General features: G+C 50.3%; 1 protein-coding gene across 9 annotated transcripts in view; it reads right to left on the bottom strand.

Moving 5' to 3' along the window:
- Positions 1–242: 242 nt before the first annotated feature.
- Positions 243–27,851, bottom strand: part of PNKD (PNKD metallo-beta-lactamase domain containing) — a 77,087-nt gene continuing 49,478 nt past the window's right edge. For 3 of the 9 annotated variants that reach the window (XM_037848782.1, XM_037848784.1, XM_037848787.1), the window contains 17 exons: positions 17,874–17,989; positions 17,632–17,744; positions 16,904–16,962; positions 16,232–16,324; positions 15,769–15,932; positions 14,999–15,085; positions 13,850–13,965; positions 13,445–13,613; positions 5,393–5,491; positions 4,827–5,027; positions 4,475–4,530; positions 3,699–3,785; positions 3,344–3,511; positions 2,193–2,317; positions 1,296–1,372; positions 878–966; positions 243–690 (listed from right to left, as the gene is read on the bottom strand). In XM_037848782.1, coding sequence (XP_037704710.1) covers positions 430–690; positions 878–966; positions 1,296–1,372; positions 2,193–2,317; positions 3,344–3,511; positions 3,699–3,785; positions 4,475–4,530; positions 4,827–5,027; positions 5,393–5,491; positions 13,445–13,613; positions 13,850–13,965; positions 14,999–15,085; positions 15,769–15,932; positions 16,232–16,324; positions 16,904–16,962; positions 17,632–17,744; positions 17,874–17,989 — 2,080 coding nt within the window. In that variant the 3' untranslated portion in view covers positions 243–429. Of the gene's footprint in view, positions 691–877; positions 967–1,295; positions 1,373–2,192; positions 2,318–3,343; positions 3,512–3,698; positions 3,786–4,474; positions 4,531–4,826; positions 5,028–5,392; positions 5,492–5,668; positions 5,722–10,545; positions 10,602–12,684; positions 13,614–13,849; positions 13,966–14,998; positions 15,086–15,768; positions 15,933–16,231; positions 16,325–16,903; positions 16,963–17,631; positions 17,745–17,873; positions 17,990–22,733; positions 22,903–27,851 lie in introns of those variants that run through there. The other 6 variants (XM_037848786.1, XM_037848783.1, XM_037848785.1 and 3 more) reach the window with 6 other exon arrangements.

Genomic DNA, 27,851 nt, shown 5'->3' with positions numbered 1-27,851 from the left:
TATACGTAATGCTCCTGAGCGCCAAGGAGTCTCGTCCCCCCACCCCATCCCCGCTAACCTAGTGGCTGAGTCTGCGCCTTGCAGGCCAATGTCCAGGCTCGATTCTTGCTTCTCCATGTGCTACCTCTTAAGGGTTACTTAACCTTTCTGAGCCTTCATTTTCTTATTTGCAAAACGGGAATAAGGATGATCACATCTGGCAAGAAAGGCTGAAATTCACACGACACAAGACGCTGGCCATGGAAGTTTCACAGCAGGGCTGCGGGACAGCCCCGTTTATTCCCCAAAAAACCACAGCTCGGAAAGCGCGCCCTCCCCCGGCGCGTTCCGCCCCGGGCCGGCCCGATCGGGCTGGGACGCCCGGGCTTCCTGCCCAGTCCCGACGCGGGGAGCCCCAGCCTCTCGCAGTCTCCGGCCCGCGGGCCGCGTCTAGCCCTCCCCCGAGGCGGGCCTGGGTCCCCGGCTGTAGCTGCGCTCCGGTACGAGCGAGCGGAAGGGGCTGGGCCGGTGCGAGGAGCGCAAGGTGGGCGTCGGCGGGCAGCGCACAGCGAAGGGGCCGAAGTACTCGGCGGCGAAAGTGACCACGTCCGCGGGCTGGCGCAGCAGCAAGAAGAGCAGGAAGTCGGAGACGAGCGCGCGGGCCTCGGGGTGGTGGCGCAGGTAGCTGCTGTGGCTGAGGCGGAGCTCCTCCTGCCGGGACCGGCCGCCTCGAGCCTGAGCCCCACCGCAGACACCCCGCGTCCCAGGAGGGCCCCGCGCACGCTCCACGGAGGGCTAAGGGACCCGGGACCCCCCCACTTTCCAAGGAGTGTGCGGTTAAATCAATATATGGCCGTGGGGAGAGTGGGGCCCGGGGCCGGCCGCAGCCTCTCCTCACCTTCCTGTCCAGGAACCTCGAGTAGAGCTCCACATCCTCCTCCCACAAGAAGGGCTTCTTCTCAAACACCGGGCGGGGCTCTGTCTCGTCTAGTTGGGGCGGGAGGAAGGCTACATACTCCTGTCCCCACCCCGGAACTTTTCCAGGATTCACACAGGACTTCCCGAGTTCACCCAGACGGCAGGCTCAGGTGAAAGCCCAGGACTGTCCACATGGGCGCGGTGGAGGGAATGGGTGCCCGAGAGGAAGAATCTTCTCTAAGTACCTTGGGGTCAGTGCTTGAAGGGCAAAGTTTCTCCTTCCCATCCTGGTGCTGTCTCAGGAGAATCCCAGCTGCAGGATCCCCTGCTCCTGGGCAGGGTGGGTTCCCCCCACCTCCCCATTACTATCCCACCCACCATTGCGGTGCTTCACTCACCCTCCTCTCTCAAGATGGGCATCTTGGTGACGATGCAGAACCCCGGGGAGCCCACCTGGATTCTCTTGGCCAGGTGCCTGGAGTGCGACAGAGAGGGCAGAATGAGAGTGGAAGTCTCCCCAGACCCCTGCCCCCTCCTGCAGAGACTGCCTTGGGGAATGCCCAGTTCTGCCTCCCCCACTTCTGCCTCTCCCACTGTCTTCAAGTTCCTGGGTCATGTTCCTTTCTGGATCCCCAGCTAATGGCACAGGGCTTAGCAAGTAGTAGGCCCTTGTTCTCAAACTGGGTATGGTTCATACCCTGGACATATGTGCCCAAGTGCCAGGGCTCGACTGAGACCCTCAGAAGTGTAAGTGCCAAAAACAATCATGGGGCCTCCTGCTATGTGAGATTCAAAACAGAAAAGATATAAAGTTATGTTATAAAATAAGGAAAGCCAACAACATTCGTATTACTGTTTTTCCAGTGTAGTGACAGTATGTCAGTATCTCTTGAAATTTCAAGAATTTTCTCATGATTTGATGCCCCTGCTTTGATGCTGACAGCTTGGCAGTGTGCCACGGATGCGTCTCCCAAAGTCTCCAGCTGGTCAAAACTGGGTGGTTTTCAGTATTCAGCCCAGCACCTGTGGCACTGCTCTAGCTATGCCTTCAGTCCCATGGAGGTGGGTGTTTACTTTCTCTGCCATTCGGGGTTCTTTGGTGAGAAGGTTTGGGCAGCAGTGTCAGGATTAGGAGAATGAGCAAATAAATGAAGAAAGGGTGAATGATGTGGATAAAGCAGAGGGGCACTCAGATTTCAACTGCTGGTATCCCCGGAAATGGCTGGTCTCTTCTTTGACCATCCCCATCCCATCCCCATCCTCAATACTACCTCGGCACCCAGCTAGAGGCTCACCCATCGGAAAACAGGTAGTATTGGCAGGACATGGGGATACCCTCATTTGAGTGTACGGTCTGCTCCACAATGAACACTTCCGCTTGCTGATGGCCCACCTGCATCTTCTGAAAGCCCAGGGCTTGCTGGCACAAGTCAAAATGAGGAGGGGTGAGGTGAGGTGGAGCCCACTGGGGTCTCCTCCCAAATCTCACCCTGGCCCTTTTCTCCACAATCTAACTTGGGAATCCCCCCATAGAGAGCCAGGCTCCACCCTGCCCCTGCCCCAAGCGTTCCCCAGGCCAACTTGCTGACAAGTGCTTCTACTTGACAGATTCTGTTAACAAGCATGAGGCTCAACTGGTTGGGGGTGGGGGTGGGGCTGGGGCCAATGGTGGGCATGGGGGTGGGCGACTCTGAGGAGGGGGCTAGATGGAACTGTGGCCACCCCAGCCTGTGCTGCTGCTGGCAGGTTGCCCTGTTGCCATTAACACTTAACCCCTGTAATGGCTGCTGCCATGGAGAGAAAGAGTTAATGTAACGGGGGTGGTGGTGGCATGCGCTTGTCTGTGTTAAAGACATTGCTGTTCATTGAGTTTGTGATGGAAAAAAGACCCTTGTTTAAAAGACTAGAAGTGATTTACAGGGTTGGTCAAAGAAAGACAAATCAGCTCCCCATGTCTCACTGGAAGCAGCGTGTGTTGCAAGGCACAGTTTTATAATCACACATTATGAGAAATCCTAGTTATGTAGATTATGACATAAAAGAAAAAAAGCAGAAACTCTTCAGCATTGAGAAATAATAAAAGAATATTTAAGTGCAGTAGGAGATGTTGCATTTCCTGATTTTTTTAAAAAAATATTTTTAAAAAGCAGCCCTCTACTCTGTTTACTTTTCCTGGACTGACTTTTGTGCAGAATTCCTTTAACTGGTCACACCTTTTGATCCTTCTCACTCACTGCACCTGCCCCCCACTTAATCTTTCTAAGAAATTCAACTCTTGCTTCCTCTTCCTTCCCATCCCCCTATTTTATTCCTATCACCACCACCACCACCGCCGCCACCATCCCCCGCCCTCCCCAGGTGCAGCTGTCTCTTCTCCCATGTCAGTGCCCTCCATGCCCCTTCCAATTTATGCCCAGGCCAAGCCCCGCCCAGGGGGCTGCCTCACATAGCTGGAATAGCAGAGCTTCCCCTCCGTGTCCAGGGCAAGGAAGCGGGCATTGTTGGGCACAGTCTGCCGCCACGCCATCACCCTCAGCAGCAAGAGGTTGGCGGCCTCAGAGACGAAGCCTGCGAGGGCCTTGCAGGGGAAATTAGTCACTTCAGTCTTCACTTCCTGTTCAGGACAGATCTGGGTCAGGGACCTTGGGCCAGGAAGGCGCGGGAGGGAGGGCATGCCTGGTGTTGGGCATATGGTCCTTGCTGAGTCCCCTGTCCAGCTTCCTGGCCTGCCCCCCGCTGGTCCCTTCTCATGGTCCAGAAGCAGATATGGGCTGGCAGTGCCCCCCTGGCTCTCTCCTTACCTCTCCCTCCTTGACAGTTCTGGTCATGGTCAGCTGATCATCTTGCTTCAGTAAACTGATCTTCCTGTCCATTGGGAGGACCAGGAACTAAGGGCCAGAGCACGGAGCGGGAGAATCAGGGACTCACTAGATTTTCTACGAACGAGACCCCGCTCTGCCCCCAGAGATCATCTTATCTGTTTTCCTTTACAGATGAGAAACCTGAGGTGAGATTTTGATGAAAACCTTCCATACATAGTAAAGCTCTAGAAGTCACATTATGGTGTGATAGAAAGTTAAAAGACAAATGCACTTCAGCATAGGGTTTTAAGAGATGGGAACAGTTCTTAGGCATGCAGGGTCTCCAATGTATGAATAGGTCATGTTCCAGAAGTTGGTGAAGTGGCTGGGGCTTGGTATGAGGGGTGCACAGCTGAAGAGCTGAGGAGACGAGGTGGTCCAGGAGACAGGGCCTTGGGGAAGGCTGGGCCCAGAGCCCCCACCTGGAAGGCCCCCAAGGAGATGCTGGGCTCTCCGGCTGGAGGAGAACTGAGGTGGCTGGTTTCAGGGTTTGGGTATCAGAAGGACCTCATCAGAAGTGACCTGCTGTGGCTTCCAGTATCCTGGATGGAATGGTTTTCAGGGTGTGTGGGGAGTGGGGGTGGGGTGGTGCTGCAGGGTAACTGGGGAGAGTGTTGGGGTGAACGTTCCATAGAGGCCCCTCCCTCCCTTCCTCCTACTTTCTATCCCTCCTTCCCTCCCTGAACTGAGGTCAAGGCTGGAGATCCAGGAGGTACCTTGATGAACTCATGACTATGCTGTTCCAAGACCTCCAGGCTCCCAGAGAGGTAACCTGGGGGGGTGGAGGGAGATGAAGTCACTGGAGACATGAGTTGGAGACGGCAGGAAAGAGAGTGGTGGCCCAGGCTGGAGGACTCAGGTATGGTGTGGCCTCAGAAAAGCTACAGGGCATGTAACCGTGGCTCTTGACTTGGGTCTGTGGTTGTGATTAACCTCCCCCCACCCCCTCTTTGCCTCGTTCTGGTCCCAAGGTGAAGTCAAGGGGCTGGGCCTGGGTGGAGGCCTGGGAGTGGTGACCAGGTGATGGAGGCAGGGTGGTGGTGATGGGTGTCAGGCAGTAGGGGCTACCCAGGAGGGAGTTTCCGCAGAGCATTTTGTCCAGGAAACTGCGGCTGAAGGCGTGCACAAGAAGGCAGTACGTGATGACGCCGAGCTCATCTTTGCGTTTTGCTTTCTGTATGTCAATGGTCAGCTCCCCCAGAGGTTCCCTTGTATCTGAGACCATGGCCAGGGTCTCAGAAAACAACAGCAGCTGCAGCTCTTCCTGTGCTGGGGTGAGGGTCCGGTGACGACAGATAAAGCCCCAGCTCCTGGGCCTCAACCCTCTGACCCCTGACCACCGCAGTCTCCGCCCACCCCCTCCTGACCCCCACAGGCCTCCTAGGCGACCCCTGCCCCCTCCATTGGCCTCTACAGCAGCCAGCGGGTGAAGACCAACCCCACCACCTTGTCCCTGGGGTCTCCCCTTGAAGAATGCCAACAAATAGTCCTTCCACCCCTTCTACAGTCCCAGGAGAATCAGGGCTGATAGATGGGAGCCGAGGACAGAGCCCAGATCTGGGGGGCCTTCTCTCCACTCTCCTCCCTAGATTTTTGCCCCACCCACCCCTTTAACCCCCACTGCCTGGGCTCACTGAGGGAGTCGAGGAAGTTGATGGCTTCAGCATTGGCCTCTGGGGGTGGCAGACTCTCCTTCTGGGTTGAGGGCTGCTGCTGGTCCTTGGCTTTGGGGCCTACGGAAGGAGGAGAGGCTGAGATCTTGGACCCTGGGGAGGAGGGCAAGGGTGGGGCAGGAGCACTGACCCTGGCCCCTACCCCTGAGAGCAGAATCCTCCAAGGCCACCCCCAGGGTAGATTGGGAGGGAGAAGAGGCCGTCTCCCCTTTCTAGCCCCAGCAGCCCTCTTCCCACCTGCGGATTGAATTTTGGAGGACATGTTGCTGGCTGCTACCGGGTTATGTGTCCAGCTGTCTCCATGGCAATCAGGTCCTAGCTACCACCTCTTAAAGGGCCATTAACCCACTTCCCTAAACACCCAGGCCTTGGAGGAACAGTGGGTTCTGGGTCAATACCCCAGCCTGAGGCGTTGCCCAGCAGAAGAAGCTTTTGACAGTCTTAAGAGGCAGGGGGAGGAAATGGGTTCTCAGGATGACCTTAGAAGTTGTGGCTCAGAGTCAGACATAGCCCCAAATGCAAAGAATCTAATTAGATGGCATATGAATGTCTCTACAAATTGTGGTAGCAATTATAGCAAACTCTTACATCATGTTTACTCTGGGCCAGGCACTATTCTAGAGGGCTTTACATACTATTATCTAATTTAATCTTCAGACTAACCCCATGAGTGGGCACTTGCATTACCTTCACTTCACAAATAAGAAAACTGAGGCATAGAGAGGTTAAATGTCTTCCTAAGGTCACACAGCTATTAACTGGCAGAGCCAGGACATAACTCAAGGCAGCCTGGCTCCAGAATCAGAGAGAGGTCAGAGAAAGAACAGTAAATAGATACATTGACTGCAAACACTGTGCAAAAGCCTGGGTACAGATTAGAGACTAGACTGAAAATTGAATAATGATAGCCTCAAACCCAGGCTGTGGGCTACCTGATCCCCCACTTCGAAAGTGCTGGAGTACACGTCATAGTAGCTATAAAAAGGGGCTCAGCCTGACAGTTGGGGTCATAAGAAAAATCTTGGCGTGAAACTTCAGTGACCTGAGAAGGTGTTCCCTCACCCCCTATCATTTGGGAAGGGAAGTCCCCAAATGGCCTTTTATTGGATAATCATCTTTCAACCTCAGAAAGATTCAGAATTATGCATAGAAATCCTTAAGAGACACAAACTCATAGTATTCGTATTTTGGGGGTTATATTGTGCATATTTGGTATTTTAATTTCTTGAAATGTTTAAAATAATTTGGCAGATTAGAGTGCTTAAAAGATAAACCTAGTGATTCTAATTTAAATTGGGCAGTCGAATTGATTTACATTTGTAATTTTAAGTTAAATTCTTACTGAGGTTGTAAGTAGAACCTGAACATTAAGAAAAAAAACTTAAAATTTACCATATTTACATGTTTACTTTCATTAGATTTCAATAAAAGTACTTGGGAGGCTAGTTTGTCAGTCAATTATGTTTAAAAATGAAAATCAAATATATGGAATGAATAAATGCAGTATATACTGCCTAAAGTAGTTTTAATTTTGAAAAAAGAACGAGTTATTAATCAAGTCCCCTTAAAAGTTATTGTAAACATTCACTAGATTTATGAATAGAATAATGTGACTAGTAAATTGAACCTAAAATTTTTATTAAAAAGAATTGTTTTTAAATTTGTATTTTAATCAAGTATTACTTTTTAAAAGCAAATGTGAATTCTGAATAACCCTTTCTCTGCCAATGAACCACCATCAAAGGCATTAGGAAAACTCATAGCCTCTTTGGAAAGCAGTTTTTGGTTTCTCAAAAAGTTAAACATACAGTTAGGATATGATCTAGCAATTCCCCTCATAATTATACATCAGAGAGAATTGAAAACATGTTCAGACAAAAATTGTATGTGACCATTCATAGCAGCATTGTTGTTAATAGCCCCAAAGTGGAAACAACCCCCCATGTCCATCAACTGACAAGCAGATAAACTAAATGTGGTATATCATCATATCCATTCAATGGAATATTATTCAGCTATAAAAAGGAATGAAGTACTGATACACACTCCAACGTGGATGAGCCTTGTGAACATTGTTAAGCGAAAGCAGCCAGAACCAAAGGACCACGTATTTTTATGAATCCATTTAGATGAAGTGTCCAGAATAGGCAAATCTCTAGAGGCAGCAAATAGATTAGTGGTTGTGTAGGGCAGGTGCATGTGTGTGTGAGCGTGGGGGCGTGGGGGGGGGCTTGGAGGTAGAGGTGGAGGTGGGGGAGTGGTATCTAATGGGCACAGGGTTTCTTTTGGAGATGATAATATTGTAAAACTAGATTGTGGTGATGGTTACTTCAGCTGTGAGTACACTAAAAACCACTGGACTTGTACCCTTTGCAAGGGTGAATTTTGTTATACGAGTTCTATCTCAAACTATTAATAAAAGGATTAAAATAAAATCAATAAAAGCCAAGTCTATTGCTTTCACAAAGTCAATTAAATAAAAAGTTTGACAAACTCCTTTTGATTATTGAGATAAGGTTAAAAAAGGAAAGAAGCCAAGCACTACACGCCTCTCCCCCTATTGCCCCCCTCCCTTTTCCTGCTGTCTGTCGGTGGGGTGGGGGTGGGGCGCCTGGGCTGAAGGGAAGAGTTGCTTTCCTCATCCTCCAGCCCCTGGAATCCCTTCACCCCACCCAGCCTCATGGTAAGGCCTTTCCAGTTGCATAGGACTCCCACCTGCCTGTACTCACAGCCACCCCCCGACCCCCGCACCCTCCCACCCCCAGCCCTGACCTCCTGTTGTCAACTCTCTCACCCCACCCCCACACCCAAATGCCCTCCCCCTTGGTGCTGGCCGATTCCTGCCAGCGCTAGGGGAGAAAGCAACTTGGCAAAGTAGTTCACAGAAGGTCTGACGCCCAAGTTTTCTCTGGTTTTTAACCCTCTGGAAGCTATCTGCAAAGGACCCTTGTTTCCACCCTGATGGGCCACTGTCAGGACACGCTGGAGCAGGGGATGTGCTGGTTGTACAGAGCTGGGCAGGTGGGCCTCTCTGAGCCTGCCTGTGAGATGGACTCAGCGCTGGGGAGGCATCTTCAGAGTCAGAGCCACAGACACCTAAAGAGGGTCTGCTGCGCTCCTGTCTCTGAAGGTATTAGCTCACTGAATCCTCACAAGGCTCTAAGGTAGGTACTCTTACCATCCTCATCTTACAAATGAGAAACCGAGGCACAGGAAGCTTAAGTAATTTGCCCAAGCTCACCCAGTAATAAATGCAAAGTGTGGACTCCAGCCAGGCGGGCCGGCTGCAGCATCCCCACTCTTTATTTTTTAAGCAGTTTTACTGAGATAGGTTCACATACCATACTACCCACCCAGTGTGTGCAATCAATGGCTTTTAGTATAATCCCAGTTGTGCATTCATCACCACAATCAATTTTAGAACATTTTCATTACTCCAAAAAGAAAAACCCCATACCCCTTAGCAGTCACCTCTCAATGTCTCTATCCCACCCCAACCCTACATAACCATTAATCTAATTCTGTCTTTATAAATTCATTTATATTTATACTCTATTTAAATGTTATCATACAATATGTAGTACTTTGTGTCTGGTTTCTTTCACTTAGCATAAAGTTTTTTAAAATTATTACTATTTTTTAATTACAGACATTGTAGGTATACAGAAAAGTCATGTAAAAAATACAACGCTCCCATATACCCCCCTATTATTGACACTTCGCATTAGTGTGGTACTTTTGTTGCAATTGCTGAAAGAATATTAAAATATGACTGCTACCTATAGTCAACAGTTTACATTAGGTGTATTTTTTCCCATATACCACCTTATTATTAACACTCTGTAATAGTATCATACATTTGTTATAATCCATGAAAGAACATTCTTATATCTGTACTATCAATCATAGTCTGTAGGGGCCACATTCTTAACTGCTTTGCTCTGCTGCCTCTGAGTTTAGTAAAACAATGAGGAGAGTGGCCCCTGGTGACGGACTACTTGAATCCTTCCACTAGCCTGGAGTAAAACTGAGCTCAGAGGTACTGAGTCACTTGTCCAGTGTCACACAAGGCCAGTTGGAGGCAGAGCCTCTCCACGTGTCCAGATCAGTGGGACTTCAGGTCTTCTTTCTTTCTACCACCCTGTGCTGCCTTTGGCCCAAGCCTAGGGTTGACTGACCCTCAGGGTTAAGTAACCAGCTGCTTTCAAGAACTGCGTTTGTGGGCAGGGATTTGGAGGACTCAGGCCACCCCCAGCACATACACACTCACACACGCATGCACATACAGGGCTTTGCATGCTCACTGCTACAACTTCTACTTATTCTTTTGCCTTCCCTAGAATGCTCAAAGCTGCCCACCTAACTCTGCCTTCCCCCAGAGAGACAGTCTGTGATCTAGGGGAAAAGTGAGAAAAATGTTGGCAAGCATACAAGATGAACCGCTGGCTGGTTATTTTTAAAACTGCGCATTATTCAAACACCTCTGAGGCCATATGTCTACCTCCACTTCCTCTCTGTAATTAACCGTAGTGCCAGCAACCTGATGTAGCATTTTTCAAAGTGACTTCATATGCCTTTTCTCATCTGACCCTCCTAATCGTCTCCAGTAAGTGGAATTGCTGGTTTATGATTTTGCTGCCTTCTATCACTTCTGGTATTAGCATCCCCTACTCCTTTGAGGACCCCCCCATATTTCAGTCCACGTGATTCAGTTGGGTCTGACATTGCCCTTCCAGGGGTGCTCAAGAAGCCCATTCCCCTAACTCCTATGATCAGTTCAGGGTTGGACATGTGACTCAAGCTCGATCAATGAAACACAATCTCAGAGTTGGCTGGAACTACCAGAGGTTCTGCTAGGTTTTATGAACTAGTAATCTGCAAGTGTGGAACTTCTAGGGACCATCTTTCCACTGCAAAAGAAAGCCTTAAAGAGAATGACACCCATACAGAAGAAAGCAGAGCTGAGTGAAGATACCGTTTGAGCCCCTGGATCCAGCCATGCCTGAAACTACCATGACCTAACCCCACTGGTCTTAATTTCATGAGCTGATAAATTCCCTCTTGGTTTTGCTCCTTTGTGTTGAATATTTGCGTCTGAAGGGATTGTGACTCACCCAGGGCTGTCATCTCCATTGGAAGCTGAAGAAACAGGTCAAGGAAGTGACTTGCCCAAGGTACTGGATGTTGAAATGACAGAGCTGGGACTGGAACCTAGGTCTCTAAAGCCAGTGCCACCTACTATTCTGCAAGCAAAGGGCAGGCAGCCTGGTTGTTATTGGTCAGTGCCAGCTCCAAAAGAAGCATATTTCCATCATTCAGGACAGATGTCCCAGTGGGAGGATTACTCAAAGCCCTGGGAAAATGCCTCACCAGCCTGTCTTGGCACTGGGCATGCCCAGAGGGACCTGTGTGGTCCTGGGTCCAGCCCTTGGGGGCTTCCTTGCCCAAAACAGGAGTGACACAAACACACAGAGCACACAGAGCCATCCTCCTTCAGGGAGGCAAGGCCTAGGGCCCCCTCCACCCACCATGGCCCAGGCACAGACCTGACCCAGGATAGCTGGGTCCAGTGCCTTGGTCCAGGCCTAGAGGCACCTGAGGGGAGGCTGAACTGGGGCCAGGAGCAGGAAAACTGCCTTGGGCCAGCCCCAAGGCAGCTGGAGCTAAGCCAGTCTTTAACCAGACTAGGTCAACTTTCAAGAATCCTGCCACAGCCAAAGCATCATCTGCACTAGTCACCACTTCGTATTCTCCTACTTAAGTACATGTCTCTTCAATCACTTCCTTGAATGGAAAACCAGTGTCATTTGTCAAAAATGAATACTAACCCTACAGATAAATGCAAGGAAAACAAAACAAAATGATGCCTCTAGGGTTTAACTAGAGACAACTGCCTGACCAAGGTGCAGACCTGGAGTCTAGCAGCATCCAAAACCTGTTTCCCTGCAGCTGGCGGTATGCCTGTGTACCTCAAACTTTGGAAAACACAGAGGTAAATGAATCATAGGCCCTGGGCAAACGCACACATGCCAGGGAAGGAATACATTTAAGGCATCAATTCTGGCCAAAGCTCTTGAAGTCCAGTAACTCCAAGTTAGTGGGCCTGTGCCGGGGACGGGAATATGGCGGGAAGGTGCTCTGCTGTTTCCACTCTGCCAGCAATAAAGACAGGACCACTGAGGGATCAAACCACAGTTAAATCATTCATTCATTCAACATTTATTGAGTGCCTACTTGTGCCAGGCACCGTGCGAGGCGCGGAAATACAGAGATGCATAATATACAGTCCATGCCCTTAAGGATTCACAGTCTAAAAGGGGAGACAAACATGTAAACAAGTAAAATACAGAGGGATAAGTGCCACAAAGAGAAGCCTTTACAAAGTGCGGAGGTAGCCTGGAGGGGGAGGGGCATGGGTGTCTTCCCGGAAGAGGCGGCCTTTGAGTGGGACCGTGAGAGATGAAAGGTGTTTGCCAGGCAGACAAGGCAGGGGGCGCAGGGAAATGCATTCCAGTCCAAAGGAACAGCATGAGCGAAGGCACGGAGGCATGAAACCGCGTGTGTTGGGGTTGGGGTCTCTAACTAATCTGGCGGTATTGCTAGAGGTTGTGGCTGGAGAGGGAGGCAGAGGTTGGATGATGAGGGAAACTGAGGGCAGGGCCACCCTAGAGGGCCACCAAAGGCGAGCAAAGCCCGAGGGAAAAAGAAGGCTCTTGGCTGACCCGGGGTATGCCTGCTCCTCGACTACAGGGCTCCTCACTGTGGCCCCCAAAGGGATTTGGACCCTGGACCCGAGACCAGAGGGGAAGCTGGGCTGGGGGAGGTGGTGAGGGAAGGGGTCCCAGAAGCCATGCCTCACTTTCAAACTTCTGATTCCTGCTCTTTGCTGTGCAGACCCCCCGAGGATGGCCAAGGAACAACCGAGAGGTCCCATGGGAATGTTCTTGGCAAACTGGCACAGAACCAGATGAATGTCAGGTGGTTAAAAATGTCTTGACTAATTAAAAGAGGAAAGGGGTGAGGGTAGAGCAGGAGGGAGTTAAGTTAGATACAGGAAGGCAGAAGTTCCTAAGAATAGGGGCCAAAAGTGAGGAAGCCACAGTGGCTGTGGCGGGCCATGGCTCTCTCTCTCCCCTGGGCAGGAGGGGCCCTCTGGCCCAGGGCAGGGGCAAAGGCCAGTGGGCAGAACCAGGCCAGCTGTGCAGGGAGAGTGTGTGACCAAGAGGCTGTCAGGCTCCGCATTGCTGCCTGCGGGCCTCCGCAGCCTGAGGCCACCAGGATGTTCCCTCTTCCAGGCTGAAGGGGAGCCACTGAGGCAGAAATTGGCCAGACAGTCAGATGGTCTCAGAAGGCAGAGGCTGGGGCTTCCAGCCCTTTCAGCATTCTTAGGGATGGCTCTGTTTGAAAAATGCTAGTGTGAGGGGTCAGAGAAGGGGGCTAGGAAGACCTAGGTGGGGAGGGGCAGTGTCTCAGTAAACCAGAGCCTGGGTGCGCCTCTGAGCCACCACCTTTCAAGGCACCACACCTTAGGCTACTTCGGGGGGGACTGAGTTTCCTCCCCAGTGCCTAGATGGGGGGAGGAGCAGACAGACTGACCCCTGTCATGGCTCCTGCTGCCCTGGGTTCCAGGGCTACTGCCTGGGTGAGGCCTTCTGCGGCAGGAGGTCCAGCTGCCTCCATGTCCTCACTGCCTGTCCCAGGGGCAGGGGAAGCAAGGAGGGGACCCTCCAGTTAGTAGGGTCTGGAGCGGTTCCAAGGCTCCTCCTTTCCTCTTGCCCCTCACTTGACTCCTACTCGCTCCACGGGGTCTCCAGGCCTTCAACCAGCCCCCCTCTTTCTCATGATCCCATTGCCTTGTCCCCTGCCTCTCCCTGGCCGGTGTGGGGGAATGATGCCCGCTGTGGGTGCTGATGGATGTAGTGAGGTTAGCAATGAGGGGGATGGGTGCTGTGGGCAGTGGGTGGCCTCCCCACCATGGGGAGTGGGCTGGGGTGGGGTGGGGACATCACTTGCTCTTGTGCAGGTCCTTCAGCCGGCGGAGCTCCTCCAGGAGCTGGGCCCGGGAGTAGTAGCCCGCGTCCCCAGTGAGGCCCGGGCCTGGCGCCAGAGCCTCCTGCAGCGTCAGGCAGTGGGTCCTCAGGAACGGGTTGTAGGAGCGCTCTTCTCCCAGGGTGGACGGGCACTGTGTGGGTGAGAGGCGCCTGGCTTTGGTGGAAAGAATCTGCAAAATGGACCTGGTGCAGGGAGTACCCCCACCCCCACCCCAGCCCCAGCCCTGGGGTTCAGGAGTTCTGAGTTGAAGGCCCAGCTACCAAGCAGGTCAGGGCTCTGGGGAGGTGCATGCGGGTCAGGGCTCGGCTCACCCTGGGGTCCTACAGAGGTGGGCACAGGCCCACCCCCTGCCCCCAGGCCTCGCACCGTGCTCTTGCGCTCCATCCGCTGCCTCTGCACCCACTGCATCTTCCTCTCCCGGGCCAGGTTCTCAGGCTCCACGATACCCGCAAAACCCAGGTTCTCCTCTGCATACTCGTGACCTAGGGGTGGCCATGGGGCCCAGACACAGGGCAGATGGAGACTGTTGATGGGGTCAGACAAAGTCCTCTCCACCTCCAGGCCCAGGTGTATGCCACCACTGGTACCAGGGAGGAGGGGCAGCACTTTTGGGAAAATTCCAGCCATCCCGAGTTGCTCCTCTAAATGGGGGCACAAGTCAGCCATGAATGAAGAGGTGGAGGTGGACCACGGGACAACCACTGACTAGGTGCCAGGAGTTCTACATCTGGACCCCGACTCTGCCCTGCTCAGCTGTGTGACCTGACACAAGGCCCAATTTTCTCACTTGAAGGTAGAGAAAAAAATCACGCCAACTAGAATATGGCTGTCACTGCTGTTCCCTGAGGCCTAGAACAGAGCCTGGTACATGGTGGGTGCTCAAGAAAGTACTTGTCGAATGGATGGATGGATGGATGGGTAGATGGTGGGATGGACGGAGGGATGGAGGGATGGAGGGTGGATGGGTGGATGGATGAATGGATGGAGGATGGATGAATGAAGGTTTGGATGGCTGGATGGATGGGTAGAGGGATGGAGGGATGGAGGGATGGATGAATGGATGGGTGGATGGATTGATGGATGGATGAATGGATAGAAAGATGGGTAGATGGATTAATGAACGTTCTCAGGATTAACTGAGATGTTTGTGAATGTGTTTTATAAATCATTAGGTAACAGATACATACAGAGTAGATTTACTTGCTTTTCTCTGGATAAGCAGAGGCTATTTTCTGTTCTGGATTATGAAAATTTGGACATTTCTCTGGGACCCTCTGGGGCTTCCCGGCTCCCAAGAGGCTGAGGGCTGGCTGGAAGGGGAAGGCAGAGTGAGAGGCAGAGGTGTTACTGAGCCAGCACTCCAAAAGAAGGGAGGCCTGAGCTCCACCCCTAACCCCAGAGTTGGCTCCCAGGACCCACTACAACTGGGGCTATGTCTCCTCTGGCTCTGGACCCAGACTGGCTGGTCTGTTGGGAAGTGAGGGGCTGGGGAATGGGGATGGGGAGATGCCTCACCAGGCCACAGCAGAGTATCATCCCCCAGCCCCAGCACAGTATCGAGCGAGCTCAGCATGGTCTCCGCAGTGCCCTCAAAGGTCCGTCCTGGGTGGGGTGAGAGGGATGTTATAAGGTACCATGGGGGAGCCTGTGTGGCTCAAGCTGGCTGCCAGCCCTCCAACCATGCCCCTGCCACACCCACCATAGCATCTACTTCCCACAGGGCACTGGGCCCAATTATTCACCCTCACCCAAGCCCAGCTAAGGGCTCACTGCCACATATTGACATCTGCATGGAGGGAGAGTGTAGATCCTTTGGGTTGAGTTCTAACGGCCCTGAGCATCTTGCATGTACAGTCACTCTTTTCTATAGGGTGCTTCCTTGGCTGTGGGGCCCTTTGGGACTCCCTGCAGCCTGGGGCTTGTGGTCCTCACGCACCCACGGGATTGCCTCTCACTCAGGATTTCCCAGCTTTTTGTAACCTAGTCCTGCCAGTCACTGCCTCAAAGAACCAAGCTTGACCCAGATGCAAATAATGCCCTGTGAGGTCTTTCCTCAGTTACACAGCATCCTTTCATTTTGTCCATCCCCCATGGGAAGTCTTGAGGATATTAAAAAGAAAAAATTGGAGTAACATAGGTGGGAGGAACTATGAAGGCAACATCTGTGTTGAGAATGAATGTTTTCAAGCATGGCGTGGGGCTGTGGCTGCTGTTGGGTTCCTGTACCAGCCTCTGGCCCTCCCTCTACTTCCCCCTTCTCCTCCTTCCCTTCTGGGGGTACTCACCACAGCCAGAGAGGAAGAGCAGGTCCCCTGAGAAGAGGCACGAGGGACCCTTGTAGGGCTCACCATCCAGCAGGTAGACCAGATGGCCTTGTGTGTGGCCAGGGGTAGCCAGAGCCTGGATCTGAAGCCGCCCCACACTGACCACATCTTGATGACACAGGGGACTGGGGAGCAAGGCAGTAAGGAAGAGAAAGCACTAGAGCTTGTGCCACACTTATCTCTGCCACCATCCCAGCCCCATCCTCCTGGGGACCCCACTTCCTCCTTTTCAGGGGACCGCGGCTGAGTAAGACAGGGGGTGAGCAGTGCCAGTCTCCAGATGGGCTGGGATCTGCCCTCCAAGGGCCAGGAAGGGAGTCAGCAGAGGTCCCGCTGATGATACCCAGAAATACGCAACTGAAGGATGGAGGGTGAGGGAACGGGCCCCTGGAAAGGCCGTCCCATTCCTGGGTCAGGGACTTACTGGGTGAGGTACGGGATGCTGTCCTGAGGGCTCCCGTACACCCGACAGTCCTGGTGCCACCGGCTGAGGTCCCGATTCCCTCCGCTGTGGTCCCTGCAGGACAGGTAGAGACCACCTTACCTGGGCTTCCTCGCCTGCCCTTTGTCTCCTTACAGCATCTCCAGGCCTTTGAGCCCTGGGGCCTGCGGCCCCCGGACTGAGTCAAGCCATTCACACTTCTAGACTGTTGTTCAAGCTGTTCTCCCACTTGGAATGTTGTGCCCCCCAATCTGGCCACTAACAACTCCTATTTCTGGACTCTCTCAGCTCCAGGCCACCACTCTCTAATTCCCCCAAGTGGATATGACCATATTTGACCTGGTATCCCCCAGCCTCTGTACCCTGTGCAACCTGCCACCTAAACATTTGTGATCAGTACATACTTTGATGCAGGGCTGTCTCCCCCTGCTGGACTGTACGCTCCTTTATGGCAGAGACTGCAAGGGCATCTAATCCATGCCCATGAGAGGTCCTCCCTCAGCTGGGGCTTTAGGAGCCAGGATACACAGAGCTCCGAGTGACTCCAGGAGGAAGCCAAGTGCCCGCCCAGCCTGGTTTCCTGGCCCCCAGCTGGGGCAAGGTGGGCCAGGGAAGACCGTCTGTGGCCAGACTCCCCCGCCCCCAGCCCCTTACCAGTGCTTGTGGGTGCAGAGAATGGCCACCAGGGTGACGCCTTCCTTCTCAATGGAAGCCTGGCAGGGAGAGAGGAGAAACTGAGACTGTGGAGTGGGATGTAGGGGGAGATACAAAACAGAAAGAGGTGCAGGCGGGGCCTGGGTGCCGGGTAGACAGCAGAGGAGAAGCAGGGAGGGGTGGAAGGAGAGGGAGGGGGGGAAGCTAGAGGCGTAGGGGGCTGAGGGAGAGCTAGGGAAAGAGGAGGAGGTGGGGAACAGATGACAGAGACCCGGCATGGGGCCAGGGGAGAGAGTAGGGAGGAGGTTGGGAGGAGAGGGGAGAGGGAGACTTGTGGAGGGGGGCAGACCCGCACACACAGAAATAAGCAATGGAAGGGAAAGCCGGAGGCACCCAGATTCTGATAGACAGGAGAGGAGAGAAGAAGGGGTCAAAAGAGGGCCGTAGAGAGTGAGGGACAGATAGGAACCTCACAGGAACCACAATCCTGGCTCAGCATCCCTCTCCCCCTCACCTGCCCTCCCCACTCCCTCCAGCCCTGTCCTGGACACTTGTCCCTCCCCACGTGGTTTCCGGGGGCCTCTGTGTGCATTTGTGTGTATGGGTCTGCATAGGGGTGTGTGTTTGAGGAAGGGGCACATCCCATTGGCAAAGGGACCAGGGTCAACCCCTCATTAGCAAGGCGAAGCCATGAGCCCCAAGCTCCTGTCTCCCACGCCCCCTCTCACCTGAACAGCCCGAGGGTCTGAAGGGTCCACAGCCACAGCCAGCCGGGCCTGGGTGTCGATGACGAGGTAGCTGTAGTTGTCCGAGAGGACAGGGATGGGAAGCACCTTCACACCTGGGAACAGAGGTGGGTTGTGGGTGAGGAGGTGGGGCCTGGGAGTTGGGGCTAGATGAACGGGGGTAGGCAGGGAGGGTGGGTGGGCACGGGTTGGGGGGATGCTGGCCAGGGCTGGCCAGAGCTCACCATTGAAGAGGCGCGGCTGGGCTTTGGAGTGGCCTTTGGGGTAGCGATTGCGAGCCCTGCGCAGCTGCTGTCGGTAGAAGAGGTACCCCAGCCAGGTGCGGGTGTACAGGCTGTACCTAGAGGGCAGGTGGTCTGTGTCAGCCCCTCCCTCCAGCTCCCCCTCGAAGCCCACCTGGTCCGCTTTACCACCTCCTTGGCCCACCACCTCAAGTCAGTGTCATTCCACCATCACTTATTGTCCGCCTACTGTTTGCCCTGCTCAGTACTCAGGACAAGATGGAGAATGAGACAGACACGCTTGGGGCTTGCTGTCCAGCAGGGGAGATGTGAACAGAGGAATTCACAGAAGAGACTAGGAGAGTGAAGCATTTAAGCTGAGCCTCCCTGATGAAGTGACGTTTACAGTGAGGTGGGAGGAGAAGTGAGGAGGCTGAAATGAGGTGGGAAAAACATTTCAGGAAGAACAGTGGTTGCCAAACTTTAGCAGGCATCAAAATTACCTGAGAGATGTTAAAAGATCAGATCGCTGGACCCCATCCCGTTTCCAATTCAGTAGGTCTGGGGTGGGGTCTGGGAATTTGCATTTCTGACAAGTTCCCATAGGATCATTGGACTGGAGAAAACAATGGGGCAAAGGCCCAGAGAAAGGAGGGAGCAGGGTTAGTTTGGGGACTGTAGCGTTCTGTTGGGTGAGGTTGATGGGCTGACCACACTCCCTCCCTCCTCCTGCCGCCATTACACGTCACCCCAGGCTACACATTGAAAAGGGGCATGTGGAACACAAGGGACAAGCCAGCAAATGAGAGACCTCCAAATACAGAATGCCAGCACGGAGGGCCAGCTTCTTTGGTGTGCAACTGTGCCCTGTGCTCAAAAGGGTCCCACTCTCGGTTTGATGATCTACTCTCACCATTCTGAAATTCTTTAATGATTTTATCTTTGAACTTGAGTCTTGTAAGTGAAGTCTGGTGGGACAATGGAGCATGTGCACGAATAGAGGAAAAACACACAACATGTGCATCCTCCATTTCTCCCCTCCTCATCCACACAGAGCGTTCGCAGTGTCCCAGGAGCTCAGAATGCTGGGGGACCACTGTGCACGGGCACTTAGCAAGACTCAAAGTGAGTCCAAGGTTAGTGTACGTCCACGAGCGAGTAGGGGAGGCCCTGACTGACACCAGAGGCCATAGTTTCGGTTTGAACCAGAATTTTCTTCAAACGCATGAAGAAGGCAGTGGTGTTCTAAGAAACACAAAGGACCAAGGAACTCGATCACAGCGTTTCTTACTTGTGCTCCTTCCCTGTATTATGCAACTGTTTATGCTGAAAATGATGATATAGAAGGAAAGAAAAAGACAGGGCAACTTATGGATCCTGTTTCTTTCAGTCCTTCCCTTTCAGAAAGCCGAAGGTAGATAGTGTTGGTAGAATGTTCACGTATCAAGAAGCGAAATAAAACAGTGATGTTAGTTTTGTGCAGCATTTCCACTGTTCTGGTAAGAACAAAATACATATGCCTGTGTGAGTGATGAAATATGAATTGTGTAATGTTAATGATTCCAAAAATGAGTTAAATATTCTTATCTTGGCATTTAAAACTGGCATTGCACAATATAAAGATGAATGGTAAAATTCATGCTAATAGTTTACATTTTTAATTTTTCCTTACATAGAATGATGTTAAGTAGCAAATTAAAAACACCATGACAAGTCAAAAGAGACATCATAGAAGAAAGGAAAAAACTTTATGTTTTAGTACCATTAATGGCACTTTTTTCCTGTTTTCTGAACAAGGGGCCCTGAATTTCATGTTGCATTGGCCCCGCAAACTATGTAGCCAGCCTGGCTAGCACAGGAAGGAACTGTCTCCAGCTCTCAAAGAAGGGAAACTGAGGCTTGGGCGGTGGGGCACTCATTGCCAGTCAGAAAAGGAACAAGGATTCTGGCTGATTGAGCCAGAAAAGGAGAGGAGGGGCAGGGGAGTGGATGATGGGCTTGGAATCAATCAAGGGGTGGCTGCTCTTTGGGCCCTCTGGGGAAGGGCGAGCTGATCTGTCTGCAAACTATTCGGTCAAGAGCAAGCAGCTTTGACAATTTGGTAGAATTGAAAGAGCTAAACTTCAATCCTCACCATCCCTGCTGTTGTGGGTGCATGCCCAAGTACGGAGTGGCAATTTGGGTGCAATACAGAGTGGTTTTGCCATTCATGCATGTCCATTACTCATAGGCCCTCGTTTTTGTTTTATTTCTAAATGATGTGCAGCCAATTCATGCTTTCATTTATTCAGTGATATTTACCGAGCCCTTGCTATTGGCCTGGCACTGTGCACAGAGAGAACAAGGCTGCCCTCTGGAAGCTGACATCCTAGCAATAGAGACAGGGCAATAGACAAATACCTAGATGATGTCATGTCAGGTGAAGATGGCAAAATAAAACAGGACAAAGGCACAGAGAACGATGACAGGAGGTGCTGTTTTAGATAGGGTAGCCAAGGAAAGCCTCTCCGAGGAAATGACATTTCCAAGAAAGAAGGGAGCAGCTGTGTGAGAATCTGGGGAAGGTGTGGGAATTGCACAAGGCCCCGGGGTGAGCGAGCATTGGGAGCTATGAATTCTCTCCTGCTGTGCTAGAGGGGACTGCTTGGAACAACCTAAATATCCACAAACAGTTGGTTGCAGAAATTAATTGTAGTGTATTTTCAAATATTACAGATTCCTTTTTTGGGTAGAAAAACAAGAATATATTTGTATGCATCTCTGTGGAAAAGATGCTGGAGTTGTCAAGGGCGTTTGGCTCTTGGCAGAAATCCAGTGATCCCTAAATGGTGCTTTGGCTTGTTAGTATTTTCTGATTGTTTGGTAGTGAACACGCAGTGTTTTTGAATTAAGTGAAAGAAAGGAGGGAAGGAGAGAGAGAGGAACTCTAAAGGAATCCTGCAGTTTAGGAATTAGATTATCCTCCCCCCGCCCCCTCAAAATTCTGTATTGTTGGACATTTGGGTTGCTATTCTTTTTCTTTTCTTTTCTTTTCTTTTTAAATCAACCAGCATAGAAATTATTGGCTGAAAATGAACATGAAATGCAAATGCAAAAATTTAGGGAAAAACTGATTAAAAAATAAAATGAATGAAAAATAGATACGTACACCTAGGGACATTATTAAGGGTGGTGAAACTGCTCCATAGTGCACCCAAAGTGGCCATTTTGACCAGTGGAAGCTGCTCTTAGAGAGGGCAGACTACAGCAAGGTGGGGTGGGCGTGGGGGGGTCAGGCAAAAGGGAAATTTCCATCCCTTGAGGAGAGGGTCCCTTTCCTCATTCATTCCTTCAGCAACTGAGGCTGGGCACTGCAAGTGTTGGAGATACAGAGATTAAAACAGACGAGGCCCTGCCCTCCAGGCGCACCCTTTCCACGGAGTGGGAAACTGAGGAGACTGTGAGTCTTCCTCAGCAAAGACCTTCCCTTGGCACAGGCTGGGGAAGGAGCTCAGGGAGATGCCTGATAGCCAAAGCCCCAGTTCCGGGGCTGCGACAGGGCAGAGCCCCTGGGGTGGGGCGCCCTGGGGGATCTGGAGCGGCGGGGCAATCCTGCCTCCATGCTTTATCAGCAGGGCCCTTACATGGAAGGCCCTGCCCTCTGCTTCTTGAGGTTCTGCCCTTGGTCCAAGCCCCTCTTCCAGTTTCTCTTTCACCCTGCTTGGCACACACACACAGGTAGCGCTGGGTTTCTAAATCACGGGAGCATCTCACATGCCTGGATAGCCTGGCCCGATGCAGGAATGACGGAACAAGGATATCTCCATGGTCTCCAAGAATCTCCCTCACGAGACACTCACTAGCGACAAAGGGGGTGGAGAAACCTGGTGTGCTCCACTCTGCCTGGGGGATCCTACCAGGCTCACCAGGAAAGATGCCTCCTGAGACGATGCACTGAGGGAGCACAGTGTCACTTCTGTGGAATTCATGCCCAAAGTACATGGCCGTAATTTATTCCTGAGAAAACCCCAGATAGACCCACACTGGGGGGCATTCCACAAAATATATGGCCAGGACTCAAAAGCGTCAAGATCATGAAAGATCAAGGAAGGCGGAGGAAGTGTCCCAGGCTGGAGCAGACTAACTGCATCATGGATCTGGGATTAGATCCCAGACCAGAAATTAATGGGACGATTGGTGAAATGGGAAAAAGGTCTGGAAGCAGTTAATGGTATTGCTAATTTCTTACTTTTGAAAACTGTATTGTGGCGATGAAGGGTGTTAACATTAGGGAGAGGTGGGTGATGGAATATGGGAATTCTTGGAACTGTCTCTGCAAATTGAAATTATTTCAAAATGAAGAGTTGAAAATAAAAATAAATGTTAATATGATATGAAATAGTTAGAATAAGCAAATTCATAGAGTCAGAAACTAGAATATAGTTTACCAGGAGCTGGGGTAGGGGTAGGGAATGGGGAGTTAATGCTTAATCGGTACAGAGTCTCTGTTTGGGGTGATGGAAAAGTTTTGGTAATGGATAGTGATGACAGTAACACAACATTGTGAATGTAATTAACATGACTGAATGATATATTTAAATGTAGTTAAAAGGGGAAATTTTAGGTTGTATATATGTTGCTGGAATAAAAATTTTTAAAAGAACTCTACAACACAAACTATGAACCCTATTGTAAACAATGGACTATAGTTAATACTACAATTATAAAAATATTCTTTTTGAATTGCAACAGATTTACCATGCTAATGCAAGATATTAATAATGGGGTTGTATATGGGAATCCTGTATTCCATGTATGACTTTTCTGAAACCCTACATCTTCTCCAATAGAAAGCACCCTTTCCTCTATGCCCCCGTCACCAACCTTGTACCCATGCAGAGTCTTGGTCCTGACTTCATTTCTTCCACATCCACTTATGGAAAGCACAGGGCTCCTCCACTTAGGGTTTGGCCCCTCCTAGCTCTGTGACATGGGGCAAGTTATTGAGGTCTCACAGATCATTTTCCTCATGTATAAAATGGAGATACCAAGACTTATCCCTGCAGGACTCTGTGGAGATTAAATGACATTAAACACGAGGATCTAAGATGGTGGCATAGAGAGGCGTGGAAGCTAAGTAGTCCCCCTGGAACAACTGAAAAAAACCCAGAAACAACTAGTAAATAATCTGAAATAACTGCAGGGGGACAGACATGACCGTCCACTCATCATACACCAACCTGAACTGGGAGGAACGCCCGAGATCACAGCATAAAATCTTTAAGTAAGAACTGCCGATCCAAATTGGGAGAGCCCTCCCCCACAGCCCGAGCTACAAAGCCTCCTGGTGCCAGAGAGAAGCTTTCTCCCAGCAAGCAAATATAGCTCTGCTGAGCTCCAAATGGGGTTTTAATTAGTGAATGTGAACTGCTCACTACAAGGTACGAATCCCCAACAAGTAGACAGAGGCTTTGGGTGACGACTAACCTTGGAAAGCCAGAGGGTCACCTCGGACTAGTTCTGTTCCTTTTTTGACTCAGTGGAGAGAGCCCTGGCCATTTTCAGCTCCCAGTTCTGTGACCCAGACAGGGGTGTGGCACAGGCAGAGAGAGACCATTGAAATGCTAATGACCTTCCCCTAGGGCATCTATCTTCTCTAAGAGGAAAGGGGTGGGGCCCAGCTCTACTACCTGCCTTTCATTCAGAACTTACACCGGTCAAGAATTATAGGCTATTCTTTGCATCAGGCAGAGAGCGCCCCTGCACGGCCCGGCGGCCCGGGGCTTCCCTTGAGGGACGACATGCACTAGTGATGTAGCACAGCCTTCCTTTCAGCAGACGTCCTGGAAGATCACAGCTGAGAAGGGAGGCCTGCTCATAAAACCCAGGGATGCTATGTCAATGCCGATGGTTTGTGGGTCAGCAAAGAGAAAATCTGGGGCAAAACTGAAATGAAGGCTTAGACTCTTGCAACAGCCTCGAATCTCCGGGAACACCTGGGAGGTTTGAATATTAAAGCGGCCCTGCGTCCCTGACCACCCAGACACATGCACCACGTTCAGGGCGGACAGCTCCAACAACAAACCCAAACTGAGTTCACCAACTGAACCCCACAAAAATCATTTCCCCACACACCACAGAGACAGAGTTGGGGACAACTGCCTTGAGGGGTATAGGTCACTAGCAGATGCCATCTGCTGGTTAGTTGGAGAAAGAGTACGCCACCAACTTGTATTTCTGAAAAATTAGATTGGTATTTTTTTTTTTTTTACAACTTGAAAGAACCCTATCAAAGCAAATGCCAAGAGGCCAAAAACAACAGGAAATCTTAATGCATATGATAAAACCAGACAATATGGAGAACCCGATCCCAAAAACCCAAATCAAAATATCAGAAGAGACACAGTACTTGGCACAATTAATCAAATAATCACAACCGAGGAACAAAAACATGGCACAGGATATAAAAGACATGAAGAAGACCATGGAACAGGATAAAATGGACATCAAGAAGACCCTAGAAGAGCACAAAGAAGAAATTGCAAGATTAAATAAAAAAATAGAAGATCTTATGGAAACAAAAGAAATTGTTGGCCAAATTAAAAAGACTCTGGATACTCATAATACAAGATTAGAGGAAGTTGAACAACGAGTCAGTGTCCTAGAAGTCCACAGAACAGAAAATTAAAGAAAAAAAGAAAGAATGGAGAAAAAAATAAAAAAAATCGAAAAGGATCTCAGGGATATGATAGATAAAATAAAACATCCAAATATAAGACTCATTGGTGTCCCAGAAGGGGAAGAGAAGGGTAAAGGTCTAGAAAGAGTATTCAAAGAAATTGTTGGGGAAAACTTCCCAAACCTTCTACACGATATAAATACACAAAGCATAAATGCCCAGCGAACTCCAAATAGAATAAATCCAAATAAACCCACTCCAAGACATATTCTCATCAGACTGTCAAATACTGAAGAGAAGGAGCAAGTTCTGAAAGCAGCAAGAGAAAAGCAATTCACCACATACAAAGGAAACAGCATAAGACTAAGTTGTGACTACTCAGCGGCCACCATGGAGGTGAGAAGGCAGTGGCATGACATATTTAAAACTCTGAGAGAGAAAAATTTCCAACCAAGAATATTTTATCCAGCAAAATTCTCCTTCAAATTTGAGGGAGAGCTTAAATTTTTCACAGACAAACAAATGCTGAGAGACTTTGCCAATAAAAGACCTGCCCTACTTCAGATACTAAATGGAGCCCTACCGACAGAGAAACAAAGAAAGGAGAAAGAGATACAGAGAATTTTAACAGACATATATAGAACCTTACGTCCCAAATCACCAGGACACTCATTTTTCTCTAGTGATCACGGATCTTTCTCCAGAATGGACCAAATGCTGGGACATAAAACAAGCTTCAATAAATTAAAAACAAGAAAACAAAAAACAAAAAACAATTGAACATATTCAAAGCACAATCTCTGACCACAATGGAATACAAATAGAAGTCAATAATTTTTGAATTGTAACTCCACTATTTACTTCCTACATGATATAAAATACACAAACTCTAATGACAAATCAATGGTTTTGAACTCAAGGTAAAATATGTAATTTTTGACAAGAACTATATAAAAGTGGGGGAATGGAGGAGTATAGGTACATAGTTTATGTGTCCTATTGAAATTAAGTTGGTATCAAAGAAAAACAAGATTGTTATGGATTTAAGAGTTTAATTTTAAGCCCCACAGTAAACACAAAGAAATTATCAGAGAACATGACCATAGAGATGAAAAGTAGAGTATGGGTTAAGAGAAATGGGGGAAGGGGCAATGGGGAGTTAAGAAATGAGTGTAGGGTTGCTGTTTGAGGTGAAGGGAAATTTCTAGTAATGGATGGTGGGAAGGTGATAGCATTACAGCATTCTAAATGTGATTAATCCCACTAATGGAATGCTAGGGAGGGGGTGGAATGGGAAGATTTAGGCTGTATATATGTTTCCACAATTGAGAAAAAAAAAAAAAGACAGTCTAAAAAGATGACCATTGAATGCCAAGGATGATCCTGGATGGGATCTGAGGATGGAGACAGGAGGCCCAAAGGGACACAGTTGAGACATAAGGAAAAGGAAATATAGAATATAAGTTTTGTATCATTGTTGAATCTCTTGTACTTCTTAGCTGCGCTTAATGGGATTGCATAAAAGAATGTTCTTGTTCATGGGAATTGTATATGTGAATCAAAGTGTTTGTTCGAGGATGTGTGCAGCTACCTCTCATGTTCAGAAGACAGAGCAATAGATGATAGATGATAGATAGGGAGAGAGGGAGAGAGGGAGGGAGGGAGGGAGGGAGGGAAAGAAATAGCAGTGTGACAACATGTTAAAGTTAGTAGATTGGGGTATGGGGGGGTCAGGGAATGCTGGAGTTCTGTGTATGGGGTTTGTATTGTTTCTGTAGCTGTTCCTATAACTTTGAATTTATTTCAAAATAAAATGTAATAAATAAATAAATAAATAAAAGCAATAAATAAATGACATTAAACAAGATAACCAATGGAAAGCCCTCAGCCAAAGGCCTGGCAGGTGGAAAGTATTGAGCAACTGTTGTTTTCTTCCCAAACACAGCTCTGCACCCCTCACTGCTGATAGAATCAGGCCGCTCACATCCGGGAGGGACTGATGAATGTTCCCCGTCTTCCATCATTAGATGCTTATGATAGATGCTTTGGTTTTGTCCCCCAACAAAGGGCAAGATCCATGAGGGCAGGGGGTGCCCCGAGAAGCTGCAGTAAATAAGGCTTCTTTCTCTTGTTCACTTTATTCAGCAAATATTTTTCTGCCTGCGCTGGACATGGTCCAGGCAGCAGAGAAGAAGGCAACCGGTCCCTGCCTTTGAGGGGCTGGCAACTGAGTGAGAGGAGGGCAACAGACATTAACCAGACAACAAACAAATCAAGAAACAGCCAGGTACCTCTAGCTGGGGATAGAAGACAATGGTCAGGAGGAGGAAGATCTTAGGTAGACAGGGTAGTTGGGGGCCTCTCTCTAGAGGGTACTGTTCAAGCTGGACGCTGACCAGAGAGGAGCCAGCAGGGAGGAAAGTTTTGGGCAGCAGAGTGCCCAGGCCTGGGACAGGCAGGAAGGCGGCATGTTCTGGAATTGTCCGGAGGCCTGGGAGTCTCTAGGGAGGGCCAGAGAGGCAGAGCACATCAGAGAAGGGGCCAGCAAGGTGGGCAGAGACCAGGCCAGGGGCTGGGGTTGGAAAATTACCAATGGGTTCTAAAGCAGAGAAGCACATGATCCAACTTCCATTTTCCACCACTGGCTTGGCTGCAGTGTGGAGGGTGCAGTGAAAGGCGGCAAGAGTGGGGGGTGGCAGGCAACGACTGAGTCACCAGGTTGGGGAGCCGGCAGGGGCCTGGTCTAGGGGGGGATGCCAGAGATGGAGAGGGGTGGGATGGATGTGAGGTGAGTTTTCTAGGCCGCGGGGAGAGGGACAGGCGTGGCCCTTGCTAGGCCTGAAGCCTTGCTTGTCCCGCAGAACCCAGAACCGGGGAAGGCAGGGGGAGGTGGGGAGGGAGGGGCCTGAGGACCTAGTTGCACAGGGATGACCCCCCCACCTTGACAATGACTTCCACATGACTTTCAAGCTGCTGAGCTCTGGGCCCTCCTCCCCCATCTCTCAGTCAGCAGGATCCAAAATCACTCTGGCCAGCCCTTCCTCCTGTTCCCTCTTTTAAGGCTCTGCCTCTCCCAGGCACCCAGTGGGGGTGTCTCCTTTTAACCCTCTCCTTGGCCTACAGTGACCAAAGCAGGCCCTCCTGACCATACGTCTCCCCCATCACATGGCCACCCCCATGGGAAGCCTTCGAACTCTTACAAAAGCCTCCTTCTCCCACTCTCTGCCTCCAATCCAAACCGCAAGCCACTAGCAAAAATATGAGTTTCTAAAGCACCGCAGTTGACTGAGTCCTGCTGCTGCTCAGGGGCTCCCCACTGCTTA

This window comes from Choloepus didactylus, chromosome 9 (assembly GCF_015220235.1).
Source record: "Choloepus didactylus isolate mChoDid1 chromosome 9, mChoDid1.pri, whole genome shotgun sequence".
Lineage (NCBI taxonomy): Eukaryota > Metazoa > Chordata > Mammalia > Pilosa > Megalonychidae > Choloepus > Choloepus didactylus.
The sequence above is the reverse complement of the archived record's forward strand: the minus strand, read 5'-3'. Positions and strand labels throughout refer to the sequence as shown.